This window comes from Hyperolius riggenbachi, chromosome 7 (assembly GCF_040937935.1).
Source record: "Hyperolius riggenbachi isolate aHypRig1 chromosome 7, aHypRig1.pri, whole genome shotgun sequence".
In the NCBI taxonomy this organism is placed as follows: domain Eukaryota; kingdom Metazoa; phylum Chordata; class Amphibia; order Anura; family Hyperoliidae; genus Hyperolius; species Hyperolius riggenbachi.
In genome coordinates, this window is record NC_090652.1 from 250,970,853 (window position 1) to 250,993,958 (window position 23,106).

Below are 23,106 nucleotides of genomic sequence, written 5' to 3' on the forward strand. Positions count from 1 at the left end.
CCAAATGGCAGTGTTTGCAACTCCACATGTTATCCTTGGATCGACAGTGGTGTTACCCAGCTTCAAAAATGGTGACATGTCGCATCTGACCATGGCTGCCTCCCGAACACCAATGGCAAGAACTAGCGCCGGGCCAGTGCACTGGAGCCTCTGACAGGCGGTAAATTTCCCACCTTCAGCCTCTCATGTGAAAGTGGTCTTATAATGTGGTGTGGACCCTGTTCTGTGACTGGAGAAAAACACTTTCACAGATAACACACAACCACTCAGTGTCCGTTTTATGTATTTAATGAGTATTTTCCTTTAAATCAGTAACACGTGGCTTCACTTAACATTTTTCTCTCCACAGCCACCATTTGTAATGGAGAAATGGATTGTGGGAATAGCAGAGGAGGAGTCAGTGGAATGCACTGTGGCATATGAGGTAATTTGTATCACAATGAACATAGCTTTTTAGGTGGGTTGTCTTGGTTCAAATATATACCTTTGTGTTTCCAGCAGGAAATGAATATTGGTACCACATTTATAAACTGTATTTGAATGAATGATCTTAAAGGACATACAAGGTGAAAAATTCAATTTATCTTTACTTACCTGGGGCTTCTTCCAGCCCCTAGAGTCTTCGAGGTCCCTCACCGCAGCTATGGTGCTTCCCAGTGTCCCGCTGACCCATCAGCGGGTCAACGCATTAACACACCCACGTCACCCGGTGCGTACTGCAGCTGAGCAGTAGTCTGTGCAGGCCCAGTACACACCTAATGACGTGGGTGCATTTGCCCGCAGAAGCACCAACCCACTCGTGAGTTGGCGAGTCTTACAGGTGGCCAGTTGGACATGGGGAGCACCAGAGCTGTGGCGAGGGACCCAGAAGAATTCTGGGGGCCGGAAGAAGCCCCAGGTAAGTAAAGACATTGTGTTTTTCACCTCCGAGCAGTGCAGAAACTATGGAAAGATGCATATCATTGTAAAGCTCTCTTTCTCCTCTTTCCAATGATATATAAATCGCCACCCTACGCCTTTTAGTTTTCGCTATTTTTGCAATTGAAATTGCCGCAGACGCGTATGGCGACGATTTCTGCTGAATGGGGCTGCTGACTGAGAAAAAGTCGCCCTGTGTAATACAATGTAACTATGGAAAGATGGATATCATTTTAAAGCTCGCTTTCTCCTCTTTCTGACGACCCCTAAATCGTCGCCCTACGCCTTTTAGTTTTCTCTATTTTCGTGATCGAAATTTCAATCGCGAAAATAGCGAAAGAGGAGAAAGAGAGCTTTAAAATGATATGCATCTTTCCATAGTTTTTGCACTGCTCGGAGTCCCTTTAAAGAAAAAGAAGAGTGGATGAAGTACAGAGAAGCAGGATCTGGTGCAGACAGCTGGGGTTAGGAGAGAGTGACAATGGGGGGTGGAACTTTTCATTTCATTCTGACTGCCAGATATTGGACAGCTATGCTTGAGGTAAAGTCATACCATCCCCTCTCAGGTATAGATGTTACTTTGCAGGTATGAGTAATGCAAGTCACATTCTGTAGCAGGACACCTACACAGCTCTATGGTTACAGTAGGGATGATATATATTATGTACACTAGCACTGATTTTAAATGTTGGATGCAACAAGGTTTTACAAATTGAAAATTGCGCAAAAGGTGGATCAGCGCATCATCAGGCCGCCTCTGAATGGCCTACAATCAGAGGTGCGCTGAGCCCCCCCAGAAACTGCAAACGCACCTTGAACCCAAACAGAAGCTCTGCATATACACCAAAAGCAAGGCTGCTAAGTGGGAGCAGCTGACCAAAAATGAATTAAATTAGAACATAGCAAAGAAATGAACAGCGCTACTTAAAAACAGATAAGTGCCTACCTGCAAGAGAGTGCAAGCCCCACTTGTGGGATAAAATACACATCTAGCATACACATAACCTGTCTACCACGAGGATGTTGGTTTCCTGTAACAGCTTGCATGCAACTAGCCAATGGGTACCGTTTAAAAAATAAAAAAGTCAGATACTCACCTAAGGAGAGGGAAGGCTCGGTCCTAATGAGCCTTCCCTCTCCTCTCTCGGTGCTGCGCTGGCTCCCCCGTTCGCGTCTGCCGCCGCAGGGACTTCGGAGGTCTTCGGGAGCACTCGGGCTTCCGAAGACGGGCCGCTCCATACTACGTACACGCAAGTGCGCCATAGAGGGCGCTCGCGCATGCGTATTATGGAGCGGCCCCGTCCTCGGGAGCCCGAGTGCCCCCGAAGGCTTCTGAAACATCCCTTCAGCTGCGGAAGTGGCAGTATTTGACCGAACTGGTCGAATACTGCCACGGGGGATCCTGCGCGGGACCGGGCACCGGGAGAGGAGAGGGAAGGCTCATTAGGACCGAGCCTTCCCTCTCCTTAGGTATCTGACTTTTTTTTTTTTTTTAAACGGTAAACATTCACTTTAAGTACTCGTCCCTCCCACTGCGGAGAAGTGTATTATATCCCACAAGTGGGGCTTGCACTCTCTTGCAGGTAGGCACTTATGTGTTTTTAAGTAGCGCTGTTCATTTCTTTGCTATGTACTAATTTAATTCATTTTTGGTCAGCTGCTCCCACTTAGCAGCCTTGCTTTTGGTGTATATGCAGATCTTCTGTTTGGGTTCAAGGTGCGTTTGCAGTTTCTGGGGGGGCTCAGCGCACCTCTGATTGTAGGCCATTCGGAGGCGGCCTGGTGATGCGCTGATCCACCTTTTGTGCAATTTTCAATTTTATTTGGTAGCGCACCCAGGCTATGCATAGGTTAGGATTTAGTTAGTGTTAGGTCCCCTCCCATAGGGGGATGACTTCTCCGCAGTGGGAGGGACGAGTACTTAACAAGTTGCATGCAAGCTGTTACAGGAAACCAACATCCTCCAGTGGTAGACAGGTTATGTGTATGCTAGATGTGTATTTTATCCCACAAGTGGGGCTTGCACTCTCTTGCAGGTAGGCACTTATCTGTTTTTAAGTAGCGCAGTTCATTTCTTTGCAAGGTTTTACAAATGTTATTCTTGTACCCAAGGCTAAGTTTATGCTTTCTGCACACCTACGGAAATGTTCTTGTGCTCTCCCCTACCTCTTTCCATGTGCAGCTTTGTCTTTTGTATATAATATTCAACAACACTCTTAAGGATGAGGGGGTTTGGGGGCTCCAGTCTGATATTCCAGACTCCCCTATCACCTTCTTTGTTGTTCTTTTTTTTTAAACTATTATATAATCAGTGAGTGAGTTATCATGCATATTCAGAAAGTCTTTCTTTTAATCAGGGCTGTGGAGTCGGTACAAAAATTATCCGACTCATACTCCTCAGTTTATGAAACCTCTAACTCCAGGTACCCAAAATTGCTCTGACTCCTCAACTCAGACGCCTTAATCTAATTTTTACAAAAGCTATGGATTTGGTTCAAAAATCATCCGACTCCACAGCCCTGCTTTGAATAGGCTCAGAAGTAGTGATCAGCTATAATGTTTCCTTTCATGCAAACTCCCATTGACCGAAGAAGGGAAAGGAATTGAGGCAATGAAACCAAGAAGCGGCTAAAGAATAATGATCTTGCATAGGTTTTTATTGAATAAATATCATTCCTTGTCTGGGTCAGTGGAGATTTGCATGTTTGGAGTAATGTTGGCTCACCACTTACCAGGTGTGTCTCTAATTCGCTCCATTCAGGGCTCATTCACACTACAAGAGCTTTTTATGCGCTAGAGATTTTAAAAGCTCTTGCTAATGCAATGCTATGGTGGATTTTTACAAAATCACATGGCTCAAGTGTGAACACACACATAGGATAATATTAGCAAGAGTTTTTAAAATCAATGCGCTTAGAAAAGCTCTTGTAGTGTGAACAAGCCCTTAGAGAGCATTCACAAAGGAATGTTGGCACAGAATCTGTATGGATACAGGGGTCTTGAAGGTATATTTGCAGGGTTTAGTGACTATTTCTCTGACCAGAGTTACAGTTTAAAGCAAAGCTATGAAAAAAAAAACACAAAACAGTTTCAGCTTATTAACCTGATAGGTCCCTCCTACAGGCCTCCACATCCTGAAAATTCCGCTGAGGTGTGCTGCATAGCCTTCTGGGAGAAAGGGGTGTGGCTAAGCAACTGCTCACCACCTCTCCTAATTAAAAAGTGTGAGAAAGCATAACCAGCTTGCTGCTTCTTCTCTCTATCAGGAGGACAGTGGAGGGGGAGTGGCAAAGCCACTGGAGAAGCAGAGATTGGATGAAAGTCACTGGAACAGTCACTTAGCAGCTGTTTAACCTTAAAAAAAGCAGAGCATTCAGCAACATTTTTTGTGCACTGACACATATGTTACTACTGTAGCAGGAGAGACTGCTAAGTTTCATGAACGTTTTGCCTGGACAGGCGCTTCTTATCCAAGTTTTCTTTGCCTGAAGGGATTTGTGACGCAGATCCAGCGCTAAGCTACCACAGTAAATTGACTGAGTTATGCCACTTTTCTGCTGTTACAGCAGATCATAAGGAATCTGCCAGGCATGGAGGAGACAATGTGGAAAACTGTAGTTGGCAGCCTGATAGTCAGCAATGGGGGAACTGCAGCCAGCTGGCCCAACATCCCCTAATAAAAATGGAATTGATAGTATCTTTTGTATCTGTTTTCTTCTTCTCTTGTGTTTTCATTAATTCATATGAAGAGTGTTTATAGAGCTGTTTGTATTTTCTTTTTTCTTTTCCAACAGAGTGATGTCAGAACTCCTAAATTAACCAAACACATTCATAAAATTCACTGGAACAAGATGAAAAAGCAAGACGCAGTGAAGTCAGTCCAGCTCGCAATAAAGCCACCACTGCCGAACTCTGAGAGCAGAGCCAGCAATGATTCCAGTAAGGTTCTCCAATTACACAAGCAGCCACACAGCACTGTAATAAATGGCTCCCTGTCTATAGTAAGCACTCACATCACCAGCCTGAGATGTGGATAATTAACTACGGCCATGTATATAGTGCTAGTGGCTAATACACTAGTGCCAGTTTACTGAACAAATGTTTCCACTAGCTGAACACGGTTACATTCAGTTTTTGGATCACATAAGAAATTTTCCAGCTGCAAGGAGACTTGCAAGATAGCAGAAAGCACAACAGCCAAATTTGCAATAATGTGATCCGATTTTTTTTCCACAATCGCAGTGCATGATGCAATGTTTTCCTGCGATTGCATTTCTGTCCTATTTAGCTAAACTGAACTCCTGCAACTGTCTTTCCTGATCATATGCTTTGTGTTTTCAGTGTAATTGCAAACAATTGTCTTTCCTGTGGGTTCTGTTTAGGTAAAGAGTTATAATCTGTAGAACATAACAAGTGATTCAGTCATTCATGCTCACCAGGCAGGCCATGCCAGCCTGGGACAACGTTTAGTACTAAATAATCTGTGCGCAAACTGTTTTTGGAAGCTAACGTCCTCCTTTGTTGCATCTGTTTTGGATGCAAGCTGTGTAACTTGCCAGTATTTTGGCCTCATTTACATTTATACAGGTGGTCAACTCGGGTGCAGCCTGCATTTGAAAGCGCTGCCTCCTGTTTTACAAATAAAATGTAAGTCTATTTGTGCTAGCTGCATTCAATTTATCTAGATTAGTAGTTAGTGCTTAGTTTGCATTTGATTTGTATTCAAGGGGTGTGCATTTAAGTCCCTGTGGTGCGCTGCACACATCTGTTGGTTTCATTTCAGTTGCTCAGTGAATAGGAGCGTTGCCAATTTTTTTGCTGTTCTTTAGAAAATGTGTAAGCCTGGGATTGCACCTGAAAGCAAACTTTAACCACTGGGAGCCCTTAGGGCCCATTCACACTGGGGATCCCAAAACACTAGCGCTTTGCAGCATTTTTTGTGGTAAACGCATATTTTTGACTGTACATTTTTGTGCTTTAACATTGCAACTGCTCAAAAATTATGAAAAAGCGCTTCATGGGCCACGTTTGCATTTACTGTGATTGTGGCAATGGTATCACTGCCATATACTTTACATTACACTAGCACTTTCAAAAGCGTTAGCGATTCGGCAATCTGCGGTAAACACCCTTAAATTGTCCCAGTGTCAATAGGCCCCTTAAAGTGAACCTCCAGACTAAAAATCTACTCAGCAGCGCTTAAAAGGCTTGGCGTTTCTTTAAGGCTAGTTTCACAGTGGGACGTTACAGGCACACGTTAGAGCAGCCAGTAACGCAGCCCAACTCACAGCAATGAAAAATCAATGGGCTGTTCACAGTGCCCACGTTGCGTTACATTGTAACGCAGCACGTCCTGATAACGTACTGCATGCAGTACTTTACGCGGCAAAGCCGCGTTAGACTGTTTGCACATGCGGGTGGGTTTTTTATTTTGGGGGCTGAGAGGAGGCGGGGAGAGGCCGCTACGTAGCCAGGCACATGGCTACTTAATATTCACTGCACTTGCAGTGTTTTCTTCTTGGAGCGGCCGCTGATTGGCTGGCGGGGCGGGACCACGTGATGCGGAGAGCTCCGCTCACATGGTCTCCGCAGTGCCTCAGACAGAGCAGGCGCACCAAGAGCTGCTTGTAACGCGGCTCTTGGTAGCATCCTGCTCCAACACCACCAGGCGTTGCGTTAGGGGCACGTTATGCGACCTTAACATCCCCTAAAACGCAACGTCCTGGTGTGAAACCAGCCTAACAGTTTCAAAGCATCATAACTTTGTTTCTCTTATACAAGCCTCATTTTAGCTGCACAGAAGAAAACTGCCCGGGCATTTTTCCCCTGATGCTGTGTAAAGCATGATGGGATTTCTGATGTTGTTGTTCTTCTGCTGTTTTGGTGTAATTTTTTTTTTTTTAACATTTTGAATTTGACATTTGAAGCCTAGCGCATGCAGCTGGGAGGGATTATCAGGACACAGTACAGTTGGAACGGTGTCTCATGCTCCCTGTCACCGCCTTTCAAAAAAAAAAAAAAGATGTCTGCCCCCATGACAAAGATGGCAGCACCCATGAATCACAAACATTTACCTGTTCTTTTAAAACAGGGTGGGTAAAAGATTATATTACCCATCTATTCTAATTAACATAACTAATGTAACTTAATGACAGTATGTTTGTTTAGGCTGAAGTTCCCTTTAACCACTTTGCATCCAGACCTTGATTTCCCCTTATGGACCAGAGCAGTTTTGACGCTTTAGCTATGTCCCTATATAATCAGCAATAACTTTATCCCTACTCACTATACCTAAATTATCTATGTATAGTTTTTTTCAACACAAACCTAGACTTTCATTGGGGGGTATTTAGTCCCAAGAAAAAAAAATTTCAATACATTTTAGTAGGGGAAAAAATGCATTATTTGTCAGTTTGGACCAATTCCAGTTTAAAAATAAAAAGTACTACTATGATAAAAAAAAAAAAAAACCTTGCCACCAGTTTTATGGAGGCTCCAGCTGCAGGGCAATCTGAGGAACCAGGTGAGGCGAGAAAGGCTTCTTCCAGGTGCTTTTGTTTAGGTGATCTGTGCATGAAGGGGGAGAGATGAAGGATCACTGCAGTTGGCTACTGCAATAAATGTTTCTCCGGGGTGGGGTGGGAAAAAGGTTAGGGGGTTAATAACTAGCTATAAGGGAACATGCCCCTATCCCTTTAAAGATGGAAAACCACTGCCCCTGCCCTCCCTCTCTCCCACGTCACCAGGAGTGTATTGTGCAGGCCCAGTATGGTCTGCGTTTGTGCAGTACACTCCAGGTGACGTCAGCGGGAGCGAGAACACAGCTGTGCAGGCACAGTGGTTTACTGACTTTAAAGTCAGACATTCCAGAAGCGGGGACAGGAGCATTGGTAAGTGGGACAGGACGTCTGCGGGGGACCATAAGAAACCCCGGGTAAGTTCAACTCCTTTTTTTTCCCTACCCCCCCCCCCCCCCCTCCCTCCTACAGTACTCCTTTAACTGTAGGGGCTGGTTTACACTACAAAAGCTTTTTTTAAGCTCTTTGTGATTTTTAAAGCTCTTGCTAATGTAATCCTATGTGTATGTTCTCACACAAAAAAAAATTGTATCCCCCATAGCTTTGCAATAGCAAGAGCTTCTAAAATCACTAGCACTTAAAAAGTTTCTGCCAGCCCCCTGCAGCAGTCCTGTGCCTGGGTTGTCCTGGAACGATTCTCCGGTCCTCCGCAACGGCTCACTTTCTCTTTCGCTGACCTACAAGTCGACATCCATTGCGTCTGCACAGCCCTGGCCACACGCATCCTGCGCAGTACGACAAAATCTCAACTGCGCAGGACGCTCCCAGCGACAGGAGCACAAACAAGGATGCACACAGCTAGGACCGCACAGACACAGTGGACAATGACCAGTGAAAGAGAAAGTGAGCTATGGCGGGGGACTGGAGGATTGTTCCAAGTATGCGTTGGAAACAGGACGGCTGCAGGAGGCTGGCAGAAGCCCCAGGTAAGTGAAACTTTTTTTTTTTTTTTTTTTTTTTTTTAAGATATCTTCAGGTTCCCTTTAAGCTGGCCATACACGGTTCCATTTTTTTCAGCAGATTTGATCACTGCTGGTGATCAAACACATTTTAGACATTTAAAGTGTACCTGAGACAAAAGGAGTCTCAGGACTTGTACTTACCTGGGGCTTCCTCTAGCCCCCTTGAGGCTGCTTGATCCCTTGCTATCTCCCCAGGCAGCTCCAGGCCCCTGCTGGACAGCACGGTGCACTGGCTGACTTGCGCTTCATCACGAAGGTACAGAATACTCCCAGAGACTGGGGCCTGCACATGCACAACGAAGCACAACTTGGCCATTGTACCGGAGTGGCGCAAGGAGATTACAAGGAACCGAGCAGCCTCAAGGGGGCTGGAGGAAGTGTGTAGGTGTGTGGGTGTGTAGGTGCAATACGGCTTGTTCACGAGAGTACTTCTCTGAGAACATATCCAGCAAGCCCTTGTCTGATTATGTTCAGAGGGTCTGTGCATGGCAAGGATGAAATGGGAATCCTCTGAACTATCCACTAGATTCCCTCTACCTAGGTAAGTGTCTAACTTTTTTTCCGTAGGTTTACTGTAAGAGCCCTTTTCCACTAGGCTCTTTGTGATCTGAAAATCAGATCACATGCTCAGCATTCGGGAAATCACAGGAGTGCCGGGAGTAACTAATCACAATGCCCCTTTTCCACCGTGGTGACTGTGTGTGTTGCAATTTTTACCTAAGTGAAATTGTGCTGCCTGCTGCAGTTATCTTGTGATTGTGCTTAGGTATAGTAAATCGGCACACACAAAAAAACACACATAGCAAGCACGGTACAATACGATTTTTGTGCAATTTCCCTATGTGGAGTTAAGCCCTGACCCTAGTATCCTAAAAATCGCAATCACAGCAAACATAATGACAATCACATGAAAAAAAATCACAATGCATGGGAAATTGCATTTTCAAACAGCTTCAAATCGTGATTAAAATTGCAGCGCGATTGCAGTTCCAATTTGTAGTGGAAAGGGGCTCTAAAGTGTAACCCAGTCGTAATGCCTACATAAAAACTGCTGCAATAATGTCCTTCCCAAAACAAGTAAAATCATGATATTCCCCATATAACAAGCACAGTAATAATATGCCTAACCCATAAACCATGCAGCCAACATCTCCTGTTATACCAAATGCACTTATGATTCCTCCTGTTATAACAAGTGCCATAACGTCAAATAACCTTTTGGCATTTATCACATTTTTTCATACTACCATTATTTTAAGATTTTTAATGCATATGTAATTGTTAGGCTCTTTATACGATTAGAAATATCACGTTTTATATTAATTTTATTTGTAATCAAGTAGGTGGGTTTTTAGGATTAGACACCAACTCGGTCTTAGGGTTAGGCACCACCAGGGGAGCTCTAAGGGTTAGGGAGAGTTCTGCGCAAGAGTATGGTTAGGTATTGTTGCAGTAAAATATCTGTAATATTTACAATTTCTTTCCTATGCTTAATACGAGTGTAAATATCGTTTTATGGTTAGACAAGATTTTCAGATTTTGTTACAGTCATTTCAACATAGTTCTACTTCATTTTAGATTATGATTTAAAAACCATAAAAATATTCTTATAGATAATCCTTAAAATTTCGTCTATGTCCGCACCCTTTTTGCATACATGCCTGCTGGATCACTTATGTTCTTCACTTACCTGTGTAAAAGAACTCCTTTATATTCCTACAATAATGGCTGAGGATGTAAACACACCTCAGTGTCCCAAATGCTCAACGCAATAGCCGCTCTATGGCTACCGCACGGTTTTCCAGATCACAATGACATACAGAAAATGACTGTTTAGTTTTGCTTGACTCCAGTCCTCACAAACCACGAGTTTATTCTGTGTAATTTTATTTTGTTCTTTAGCATGCATTCTTTGCTGAATGAGTAGATGAGTTTCAGATGTAGATGAGCTCTGCAGCAATGAATGAATGAGAATATTCAAGCCCTGCTTCACTATGTCTTTATAACTGCATACCACAGAAATTCAGTTAGGTAAAAAATGTGCATTAAAAAAAAAAATCCAAAATGCTTAGCAACAGATCATGGAGCTCAGATTCTCTCACTAAACCACAAGCAGCTTCCCCTCCCCATGCGAGACAAAACTCAAGCCCCATTTTGTGACAAGGGCCACGTCACAGGGAGGTGAGCCAAATGCAATTTTAGCTATGCTTTCCTAGCGACTGACTGACATCTCCTTCATTGTTGGGTCCAAGAGATGTGCGAGTGTGGCAAGGATTGCAGTTGACATCACAGCCTTCATAATGGTGATGACCAGGGATGATCAAAGCGAGGCAGAGGCAAATACTTCCAAAAGTATGCAAATTTTTATGCAAATAAATTGCAGGTTTAAATTGATTGGTGCATTTTCAAACTGCATATATTTGGATAAAAATGTGCATAATTTCAGAAGTATTTGCATGTCTTTGATCATCCCTAGTGATGGCATGAAATGCTGTGCCTTGGCTGGCTGCCAGGTAAGAGGGTGAAGCAGCCTGCAGTGAGCACTAGGGAGCTTGCCATATGTGACCTGCTGCATCAGGAAGGCTACATGTTGGTACTGCTAGGACAAGCATGTTTGCCATTTCTATGAAATGCAGTTATAAAAGCAGAACATGCCCTAAAACTTTTAAAAAAAAAAAAACCTCCATGATGAGATATTGGCTTGTGCATACTGTAGGAAAAGCATTTGTTAATGATACCTTTTGTTGTCATTAAAAACATCTGTAGATACGATTTCAACCCTTGTTTTTGCAGTTGGCAAACTTGCCTATCTGAACAAACCTATAAATAATGAGACAGATTACTGGAGAGTCAAACTGCATAGAGAGTTTCTAAAACAATAATGTTATCCTTAAAAAGTGCTTTAAAGCTAAAATGACAGAGCCGGTGATGACAGGCTGTGTCTAAATGGAGGATTGGGTGGTGCACAGCCACACAGGCAGATGTTCTCAAAGACCTTCGGCAGTCTTCGGAAACATGGCCGCCGCACTGCTCAGGTGGAGGGAGCACATCACCTGTGCCCCAAAGACATAAGGACAGGGGCAAAGCATTAATGTCCCAGCTCTGGGGGTGGAGCTAAGTGCAAACAACAGATGGGCCTACCAGAGGAGGGGGAATGATGCACAAAATTTTCCGGGCAAGCGAGTGCGACAGTAATGGCCTTGGACAGGGGTGTTAAACTCAAATATAAAATGGGCCGCAATTGGACACTGGGACCAAGTTGTGCGCCAACCTCAATATCGAGTTATCACCACCTTCCCTGGTGTCTAATGGCCCTCTTTCCCTCCCCTATACAGTTCCCTAGTGTCTAGTGGCCCCCTTCCTCCCCTATACACAGCTCTCTGGTCTCTAGTGATTTTGTATCTAATGATCTAGGGATTCACCTTCACTCTAGATGCCCCAAAGAAACTATTTCTCTGGGGCGTCTACAGTGGGCCAAACATAATGCAAAGTGGGGAAAACACTTGGGGGCCAACTCTGATGGCTCTGAGCGCATAATTTGGCCCACGGGCCAGAGTTTGACATGCATGGCCTAGGAGAAGCTACTTATTAATACAGTATGAGGTGTAATAATTACAAAGTCAAAGTTTATTTAAACTCGCCTCGCAAGATCACAAGGTGTTCCAGAGCAGTCATGCTGTTTTTGGCAATCCTTCAAACAAAATTATAAGCAAGAATAAAATGTTCTAGAAGGAGTAGACTAATATAAACCAGGAGTACCTTCATTTTTTTATCCCATTCCAGACTTCCCCTTTAAACCTGCTAAATACCTGAAGAGCATTATAGACCCCTCTTAGCATTGCACAAAGTTCCAGTTTTGTTTGTGAGACCAGAAGTTGTATCTGTACTGATAGACAACAGTGAGCACATTTCATGTTACCACCAAGGGGCACTGTTGCACCCTGAGTTAAAACCATGCATTCTCAATAATAGCAGAGCAGCAGTTGCCTTTTAAAGTGACATTTAAATGTTTTGTATGAGTACACCAAGATTCTTGAATTTTAAACAACACTATTTCATGACCAAATAAACTAGAAATAATCAGATTGAGAAATGTCTCTGTGCAAACATATGGTTTTAAGTACAATTTTTCCCTTTTAAAGAGAACATGAGGTGATAACGATATGGAGGTTGATGTCTATTTTCTTTTAAATAATGCATATTACCTTGCTGTTCCGCTGATCCTCTGCCTCTAATAAAGATAACCATAAAGATCAGCAAGACTGCCAGGCAACTGGTATTGTATAAAAGGAAATAAGTATGGCAGCTTTCTTAAAGTGAACCTAAAGTCACCCAAAAAAAATGAGATGAACTCACCTGGGGCTTCCCTCAGCCCCCTGCAGACGATCGGTGCCCTCGCAGCCCCGCTCCGATGTCCCAGGACCCGCCGGCGAACACTTCCGGTTTGGCCGTCACCGGCCGACAGGCATGGGAACGCGAGTGATTGTTCGCGTTCCCAGCCTGTATATCGCCCCCTATGCTGCTATTGCGGCCTCCTGGTCGCAATAGCAGCATAGGGGGCGATATACAGGCTGGGAACGCGAACAATCACTCGCGTTCCCATGCCTGTCCGGCCGGTGATGGCCAAACCGGATGTGTTCGCCGGCGGGTCCTGGGCCATCGGAGCGGGGCTGCGAGGGCACCGATCGTCTGCAGGGGGCTGAGGGAAGCCCCAGGTGAGTTCATCTCATTTTTTTTGGGTGACTTTAGGTTCTCTTTAAAGAAAATCCGAGCTGTTAGAACACAAATAATCAATACTTATTAGGGGCTTCCTCCAGTCCCGTAAGCACGTCCTCCCTCGGTCTGCCGTTCAGCCACGGTAACAGCCTCAGTGGCATCAGTCGGTGCCTTCTGCGCATGTGTGGGAGGTCCACGCATGACTGTAGCCCAGGAAGACAGAGAGACCAAGCAGCCTTGAGGGGGCTGGAGCCCAGGTAAGTATAAATCCTTTGAGTTATTTTGTCTAAGGTACACTTTAAAAGGATACGTCCAGGCAAATTAAAAAAACAAAACAAATATCCACTTACCTGGGACTTCCTCCAGCCCCTGGCAGCCGTCCTGTGCCCTCGCGGCAGCTCTGGTGGCTCCCAGTCTCCTCCACTGCAGATGCTGACGTCACGCGTCATCAGGGCGGTACTGCGCAGGTGCAGAACTACTGCACAGTACAGTCCTGATGATGACAGCGCGACCGCGCGGTGGAGCGCAGGAGAAGCAGACCCAACCTGGTGAGGTCGGCATCTGCAGCGGGGGAGACCAGGAGCCACCGAAGCTGTGGCGAGGGCACAGGACAGCTGCCAGGGGCTGGAGGAAGCCCCATTGTTTTTTATTTGCCTGGACATATTCTTTAAACTCTAAGGCCTTGGTCACATTATAAATCGCAAGCGATGAGTGAGCGATTTTGTTTTCCAAGGATTTCAGAACTCTTTTATAAGCACTTTTGTGTAGCGATGTTTTGTTCACTTCCTGATGTCAATAAGGAAGTGAACTCTTTGACCTGGAAATGAATAAATACAACGTATTTATTCATTAAGGGCTCTTTCCCACTAAGACGTTGCGTTAGATGCGGCGTTAAGGTCGCATGACGTGCCCCTAACAACGCAACGCTTTGAAGTTGGACGTTATATAGAGCCGCGTTATGCGTCCCTTGATGCGTCCGTGATGCATACTTTTTGACGCATACTATCGGACGAAAACGGCGCATGCGTCAAAAGACTGTGGAGACCACGTGATCTGAACACTCCGCATCACATGGTCCCGCCAACCAATCAATCAAAGCGGCCGCTCCAGGAAGTAAATACCACAGTGTGCACTGTGAACAGCTAAATGATGTTTCATTGCTGTGAGTTGGGCTGCGTTACAGGCTGCTGTAACGTGGGACTTTAACGTCCCACTGTGAAAGCAGCCTTAAGGAGATTTTAAAATCGCCAGCGCTTACAAATAAGCGAAATCGCTTATAATGCGAACAAGCCCTTAAGCTGCACAAGCAACAATTACCATTCTCATTGTCGGTGGCAATGCTGAGAGGCAGTTCCAGCACTAGTCAGCACAACTGAAGGGACCTGCGGGGTAAAATATTTGCTTATATAATAGAGATGATATTCACTGAAAAGTGAACAAAATAATCTTACCTTAAAGCACAAAATCAGGAAAAAATGTTTTCTTAGTCTCTCACATATGTAAACAGTTGTTGGTACCTTTACAGCTCATTGAAAACAACTTTCCGAAAAGTCATTACATGAAAATGATGTAATGTATACCTGCAAGCGTTGGTACATTATCCAGTGAGCAAAGAGATAGAATATTTTATAGAATAGGCAATATTTTGTAACATGGCCTTGGCACAAATGTTGGTACCTCTACAAACGATAATCTGAAAATTCAAGTTATTACAATTACTAACGAGCTGTTTTCTGTAATTAGTATCAGTATGTTCCTGTCAAAAAAATTGCAAATATTATTAAGAATGTAAATATAATTTAAACGTTTAAGGTCCATGGGAGTAGCCAACACTGAAACACTGCGAGATTGAAATGGACCAAATAATGGAAGGTAAAAAGCCAATAACTTTCAAAAGGGATATAAACTCCAAGTTGAGTTTCTAAACGGAGTGCTTAAAGAGCTGACACTATTAAAGATTTTATACATACCTGGGGCTTCCTCCAGCCCCATCTGCCTGGATCGATCTCACGTCGCCAGCCTACGCAGGAAAAGTGCACCCTCTACGTATCGCTCCAGCGTCTGCTGGAGAGATACGCAAACAGCACACTTTTCTTACGCGACTAACGGAAGTGCGGGCACTCTGTTCTTGTAGCTGTGGGCAGTAGAGGATGACATGGGAATGATCCAGAGGGATGAGGCTGGAGGAAGCCCTAGGTATGTATAAAATCTTTTTAAATGTTCAGCTCTGGTACACTTTAAGGCTAAGTGCCCAGTGGTGCATTATGGCGTAACGGCTGCATTCGAGTGCGGCTTGCTGTACTGCAATGCACCATCTGAGCGACGTTCACAGTGCAGAGGGTGCATTGTGGTATGACAGCATGCGGCATCATAATGCACTGCATACGTGCAGTACTGTGAAACGCACACATTATCCACTTCACCAGTAAGGGCTTGTTTCCATATGCAACGCAGGAGCCATGCGTCAGCACAGCTCTGCACGATTCCCTTCCACCGCCCCAAAATGCGTGCAACCATGCGCTGCGATTCAGTGGTCAATCACAGCACATGTACAGAAACATCAAACTGCAGTCTATGCACGCTCTGTCTCTGCGATTGCATTTCCATAATTGCGGCTAAAAGCGTGCATATGGAAACAAGCCCTAAGGCCTGGAACCCACTGAAATCAGCAAACGCGAAACGCTACCGCTAGCGTTTTGTCTGAGCGGTTTGCAAGCGGATTAATGCGCGTTTTCGGTCGCGTTTTGCAACATTGTATTTGTTTGCTCAGCGGTTGCGTAGCGTTTTGCGTTTTTATCCTGATTGGTCCTGTGAATTATTTTTCATTTTGTTACAGTGTGCTGAACCGCAAAACGCTAGGAAAACCGTTCAGTTTAGGTTTTGCTGAGCGTTTCCGTTAGCGTTTCAATACTTTACATTGAAGCGCTAACGCTCCCAAAATGCTGCAGGTCCTGCGTTTGCGTTTCTGGGAAACGCAAACGCTCCTGTGGAAGTTGCCCCATCCATTAACATTAGCCCAGCGTTTTGGCAAAGTGCTAGCATATCGCAGCGCTGCCAAAACGCTGCCAAAAGCGCTCCTGTGGGTTCCAGCCCTAAGGGCTGGAACCCACAAGAGCGTTTTTTTTGAGCATTTTGGCAGCGCTGCGATACGCTAGCGTTTTGCCAAAACGCTCAGCTGATGTTAATGGATGGGGCAACTTCCACAGGAGCGTTTGCGTTTCCCAGAAACGCAAACGCAGGACCTGCAGCATTTTGGGAGCGTTAGCGCTTCAATGTAAAGTATTGAAACGCTAGCAGAAACGCTCAGCAAAACCTAAACTGAGCGGTTTTGCTAGCGTTTTGCGGTTCAGCACACTGTAACAAAATTAAAAATAATTCACAGGACTAATCAGGATAAAAACGCGAAACGCAAAACGCTACACAACCGCTGAGGAAAAAAATACACTGTTGCAAAACGCGCCCGAAAACTCGCATGAATCCGCTTGCAAACTGCTCAGGCAAAACGCTAGCGGTTGCGTTTTGCGTTTGCGGATTTCAGTGGGTTCCAGGCCTAAGGGTTTATTCCCCTTAAGTACCAGAGCAATTTTCACCTTTCAGCGCTCCTCCCGTTCATTCACCAATAACTTTACCTCTACTCATCACAACTAAATGATTTATATCTTTTTTTTTTTGCCACCACTTAGGCTTTCTTTAGGTGATACATTTTGCTAAGAATTATTTATTCTAAATGCATTTGTAACAGGAATAATCATAAAAAATGTAAGTTTTTAGCCCTTATAGTTTTAAAATAGAACATTCTACTGTGAAGAAAACCCATACATTTTATTTGCCCATTTGTCCTGGTTATTGCAACGTTTAAATTATGTCCCTTGTACAATGTATGGCGACAATATTTTATTTGGAAATTAAAAGATGTGTTTTCTCTGTTTTGTGTCCATCACTAATTACAAGCCCATCCCTGCAAAAATAACAGTAATATACCCTCAAGACATAAATATTGAACAAAGTTCAGTACCTAATGTAGCTGTTAATGCATTTTTTTATTGTATTTTTTTAATATGCAAATGTATCATTTATGTAACTATGGGAAAGTGAGGGAGGTAAGAGGTTAATTTTAAGAGTTGTTTTTATTAAAATAAATGCATGTGTGTACTGTGTAGTGGCTGGATAGTGTACTGGTTAAGGGCATTGCCTTTGACATGGGAGACCAAGGTTCGAATCCTGGCTAGGGTCAGTACCTATTCAGCAAGGAGCTCAAGGCAAAGACTCCCTAACACTGCAGGGTGGCCTCTTGAGCGCGTCCCAGTGGCTGCAGCTCTTGAGCACTTGGGAGTCCAACAGGAAAAAAGTGCTATACAAATGTTCAGATTAGTACTTAGTATTATAGGCAACACGTTACTGTTGTTACAATGATGGCAGGCATCTCATTGATGGTGGCAATCATTGACACAAGGACTTAGATCAACGAATGGGAACTGTGTAACCCATTCATTGATCTCCCCACTAACGGCGGCGGTGAGATGCGTATATCTATGTCCCTGAGGCTATGATGAAGTTATTAGAGGCGTAGATATACTGTCGTAACAAGAAGTGGTTAACAGTGACAGCATAATATGTGACACTGCATTCCTATCACATTGTATTCCAGCTGTTACAGGGAACTTAGCCCAAAGCAATCGTGAAGTGCGATTATTGAATAAAAAAGTTAGCCACTTACCTCATTAATTGGAAACCTCTGGACTTTCTCCAGCCCACCATGCCAGTGTGGAAATTTGGGTTGAACTATTCAGAGACGCCCTACTACTGAGGTAATTTTTTTTTTTTTTTGCTATAAAAAAAACACAACTTTAAGATTTTCCACGCGATTTTGCGACCCAATCATTTTTTCAGCACGATTTCACACTTTATTCTCTTATCTTCATTCATTTTTCTTATTTTTTTCATTCTATGAGAAATCGAGCATGGAAACGATCGGGAGCAATATCGGACATGACGGATTTTATCAATCGGATCCATCTATCGCAAAGAAAATCGTACTGTGTGTATTAGGCATTATTAATAACCACAGCAGGCCTATGGTTGTGAGTGCTGCTGATGCTACGTACACACATGCGACAACGATCATTTGTTGAGAACAACAAGCGAACTTTTAATTGATGAAAGAACGACCTAAGTAAAGTTAGTTTTAAAAGGTGTGTAACGATCTGATCGTTAGAACGAACGTTACATCACAAAAAGCAACTATTGCGCCTGCGCATAAAAATGAGAAGTTTCACGGAGAAATAGTGAAATGCGCATGTCAAGCCTAGTACGAACGACCGTTTCCAACGATGTACTACTTTTGCAAACGATCGTCGTTGGTTAAAATCCGCCGAGACAGAACTTTCTTTTGTAGCGATTTGGCTCGTTCGTCGTTTGCCTAAATAGTCGGTGGTTCGTTTTTTGTAACGATCGTCGTTGGTAAAGATCGGGGAACGATCGTTACAAACGACTATAGTCGCATGTGTGTACGCACCTTTAGATTTCATCATCTTGCTATTAAAACTGCAAGAGGGCAGGGCACACATTAAATCTTTCTAGCAGCCTAACATGTAAGAAGTGGCCACAATCAAATACTTTAAAAGTGATTTATCTGACCTACAATGAACTAGGTAAAATGTTTGCCAAAATTGGGGCTTTATAGAAATTACATCTACTGAACAATAATCAATAGTTATCTAAAGTACCAAATAATTATAATTATATTTCTTTTAATCAGCATCTTCTATTTATCCCCACAGGTGTGGACTGCCAGTGGATCTATACATTAAGAATGCGTCAACTGGCAAACACATCTCAGAATCCTGGTGGCTTACCTCATTCCCGATCCTCCAGCCTTACTAACCTGTCACAGGCATTACCGTATCTACACAGCCAAGAATCATACGCTGCCGCTGTCAGAAGAACGCGAGTTACTTCCACATTGCAGGTTACTCCTATCAACTACTCCCGCAGTTCATCACCAACGCTATTAGGACTGACTAAGAATTTGTCCTCCCTATCTCTCCAAAGTTCCAAAGGCAGCAGTGCCTCAAGCACAGCTTCAGATAGTCCAACTGAGATACAGAAGGCGAGAAAAAGGGCAAATGGCAGCTATTTCCGCCACTCAGCTCAAGGCTCCTCAATACAACGGAGGAGTGGAGGAAAAAGTCCTCAGTCAGTTAATGGGAGATATTACAAATATGACACACTAGCCCAAAGTCAATCAAGGTCTCATGATTATAGACCTCACAGAACTGGCCAGGGACAGAGTAGACATATACCAGGAATGCCACTGCCTACTTCACCAGAAGTCAATGGAGAAGACAGCAAAACTAATAATGATGGTTGGATAAAAGTAGAATATTCCAAAAAGAGTCATAAACAGCCACCTCCAAATAAGGTTAAAAAAGATAGATCAAAACCCTCTGGTCGGGGTCGCCAATAGCATCAGTTTACACCCATTATTTATTGAAAGATGCAGTTTTTTATCTAATTTAATTGGATTTGTAAACACTATGTACTATAAAAAATATATATTTATATATGGCTCCCTTATACTTTTTTAAAAAATTAAAAACCTCTCTTATTTGAAGTTTTGTTTATTTTACTACAGTATTTTTTTTTTGGAGTATAAGACTCATTTTTTCTCCCCCAAAAGTGTGTGTGTGTGTGGGGGGGAAAAGTCACTGCGTCAGTCAAAATGCAGGGAGTTCCTGACTTGTGAAAGCCTGCCAATACAAACCTCAAACGTGCCGCAATGTCGGGGACTCCCTATACTGTGCCCATGCAGAGGAGGAAATAGGTGGACAAACGGGGGACACAAAGGGGCATAGAGGAGGACACAAGGAGGACAGAGGCAGACACACGAGGATATGAGGTACAAGGGGGCATGGGGTACAAAGTAATCCACAAGATGCCCCTTTACCATGGATGTTTAGTATATATTTTTCCCCCCTGATTTTTGTCCTCTAAACCTAGGTCCGCCTTATGGTCAGGAGTGTCTTATAGTCCAAAAAATATTTCACTTAAAGCAAATCTCACCTGTGTACACACCAGATTCTCAACCAAGCTGCCTTGACCAACTTTCATCTAGCGTGTGGCCCCACCCAAGACCAACCAATTTTACCACCTCCATATAGCATGAAGGTCAACAAATACTGTTTCAATATAATTTTATCTAAATAAATAAAAAAAAAACTGTAACCAACACATCAGCAAAAATGAAAGGACAACATATAAACGTCGAACATATCCCCTCCCCCCGAGACCCCTGCGCAGCCTGGCCAATCAGTGCCAGGCAGCGCTGAGGGGTGGATCGGGACTTTGTCTGACGTCACGATGTCGATGACGTCATCGCGATCGTCATCATGGCGATGGGGGAAGCCCTAAAGGAAATCCCGTTCAGAACGGGATTTCCCTACGAGGGCACACGCCGGCGGCGATCGCAAGGTATGGGCGGACGCCGCAGGGAGGGGGGCATCATGTAGCTAGCGCTAGGCTACATGATTGAAAAAAAAATATTCAAAAAAAACTGCTGCGCCGCCACTCTGGCGCATTTAAAAGAACGCCAGGGTGGTTAAACAATACCACTTGCTTGGTGTTCTGCTGATCTTTCATGCATCAGTAACACACCTGAATCAAGCATGCAGCAAAGCCAGTCAAACTTCAGTTAGAGCACCTGACCTGCTTGTTCAGGGTCCATGGTGCTTGTTCATGGTCCATGGCTAAAAGTATTAAGGTGTCCATATATCACTCAATATTGCAGCCTGATCGACCTTCCGATCTAATAATTTTATTGAATCTGAGCAGAATTGGTGCTGCAACATGGGCACCCAATCGATTTTTCAATCGATTTCTGTCTGAAATAATTTGAGCAGGTTGATCGGACATGCTAGAAAATCTTGGTTGCAAGGGCTCGATCGGGTGAGTGGTGGTAATGGCATTCAATATTGCGATAATAGACAACCCCCGCCAGTGCCCCCTCCATGTTAAATCTTTTAACCGGTTCCCCTCCTGCGCGAAAATCTACATCCCTGAAAACTGCACTTGATCTCCCAGGGATGTAAATCCTCATCACTTTCTGTTCACAAGCAGCACGCCAATAGCATCATGCAATAGAGCACAGATTGGTGACTGGGAATTAATGTTCCCAAATCCAATTAAAGGGTCTAATATGTAAAAGATCACTGTTGCTCCTTGCATTACATTGTAAACAAAAGAAACTGTAATTTCTGGCTGGTCAGGGCCGGATTTCCCATAAGGCACTGTATGTGCCTACAGGCGCCTTATATGTGTAAGACGACCTCCCCCCTCCCAGAACGTTCTCCTGGAGTCACATAAGGAGTCACATAAGGCACCTGCTGCATTGCTTCCCTCCCTCCAATTAAAATGTCCCCCAGCTCCGCTCAGCTTCCCTCCCTCCGATAAAACGGTGTTCCCTGCCGCATAGCTTCCCTCCCTCCGATTAATATGGTCACTGCTCCTCCCAGTTCCCCTCCCTCCGATGTAGAGAACGGTGCAGGCAGCGGCTCTCACCATCCAACTCGCGAACAGCGGCTCTGCTCAAATCCCGGCAGCATTCTTCTGAATTGTGTCTTTAAAGGGAACCTTAACTCTAAAAAAAAAAAAAAAAAATTGGTTTTACTTACCTACCATCTACCAGCCCCCTGCAGCCATCCTGTGCCCTCGCAGTCACTCATGGCTCCTCTGGTCCCCCGCTGCCAGCTAGTTTCGTTTTTGCCAACTGGGAGTCGGCTGGCCGCCATGCGGTTTTTATACATTCCTGCTGGTGCAGGAAGCTATTGCAGACATCAACAAGTACATTTTTACGCGTTACTGGTGTAATGCATAAAATTTTACGCATTACACCCATAACGCGTACAAATTTACTTGTTGATGTCTGTAATAGCTTCCTGCACCAGCAGGAATGCATAAAAACCATTGCATGGCGGCCGGCCGACTCCCAGTCGGCAAAAACGAAACTAGCTGGCAGCGGGGGACCAGAGGAGCCATGAGTGACTGCGAAGGCACAGGATGGCTGCAGGAGGCTGGTAGATGCCCCAGGTAAGTAAAAAACTCATGTTTTTTTTTTTTTTTTAGAGTTAAGGTTCCCTTTAAGGGTCCTCGCTTGATGAGGTAATCAAGCAATGACCTTAGAATGCCACCAGGAGTTGAGCAAAGCTGCTGTTTGTGGGATGGACGGTGAGAGCCGCTGCCTGCACCATTCTCTGCATTGGAGGGAGGAACTCAGTGGAGCGGGGACATATTAATCGGAGGGAGGGAAGCTGTGCAGCGGGGAAGACAATTTTATCGGAGGGAGGGATGCGATGCAGCAGCCGCCTCTTATGCGACTTCAGGGGATGTTCTGCGAGGGGGAAGGCCATGTGCAATCTGTGTGTGATCTGCGCGCGTGTGACTTGGTGGTATGGCCTATACTGAGGGGCGGGGCTTAGAGCTAAATCCGGCCCTGCGGCTGGTTGAAACAGTGACAGGAGACTGTGTGGGGACATCTAGTGCTGCCCCCCCCTCCCTCCCCCAACCCCACCCAAAAAAAAATACAATTAAAATTATTACAAAATAAAGTTCCTATCCCTAATACAAGCCTATTAATCCCTTCTTCCCCCTCCCTGTCCCCACATGTTTAAAAAAAATGTATCCCATTAAGGGGGGGGGGGGGGGGATTACTGTTATTTTTACAAATAAGGTTTTGTAATTTTTGATAGAGTACAATAAGAAAAACAAAAAACAACTGGGACAAATGCGCAAATGAAATGTGTGTGTTTTGTTTACAGTAACACATTTTATTTTAAAACTATAATGGCTCTAAACAGACAATTGTTTTTTCCTTCTTCCCTTTAAAATGTATATAAAACTAAACATTACAATTGGGGTGGGGGGTCAGCAGGCAGCAG

At 44.2% G+C, this 23,106-nt stretch overlaps 1 protein-coding gene across 6 annotated transcripts in view; it reads left to right on the top strand.

Moving 5' to 3' along the window:
• The window catches only part of MAP3K20 (mitogen-activated protein kinase kinase kinase 20), a 291,544-nt gene extending 271,774 nt beyond the window's left edge, over window positions 1-19,770 (top strand). For all 6 annotated transcript variants that reach the window (XM_068245494.1, XM_068245492.1, XM_068245496.1 and 3 more), the window contains 3 exons: window positions 350-424; window positions 4,713-4,857; window positions 18,955-19,770. In XM_068245494.1, coding sequence (XP_068101595.1) covers window positions 350-424; window positions 4,713-4,857; window positions 18,955-19,640 — 906 coding nt within the window. In that variant the 3' untranslated portion in view covers window positions 19,641-19,770. The remainder of the gene's footprint in view (window positions 1-349; window positions 425-4,712; window positions 4,858-18,954) is intronic.
• The last annotated feature ends 3,336 nt before the right edge of the window (window positions 19,771-23,106 follow it).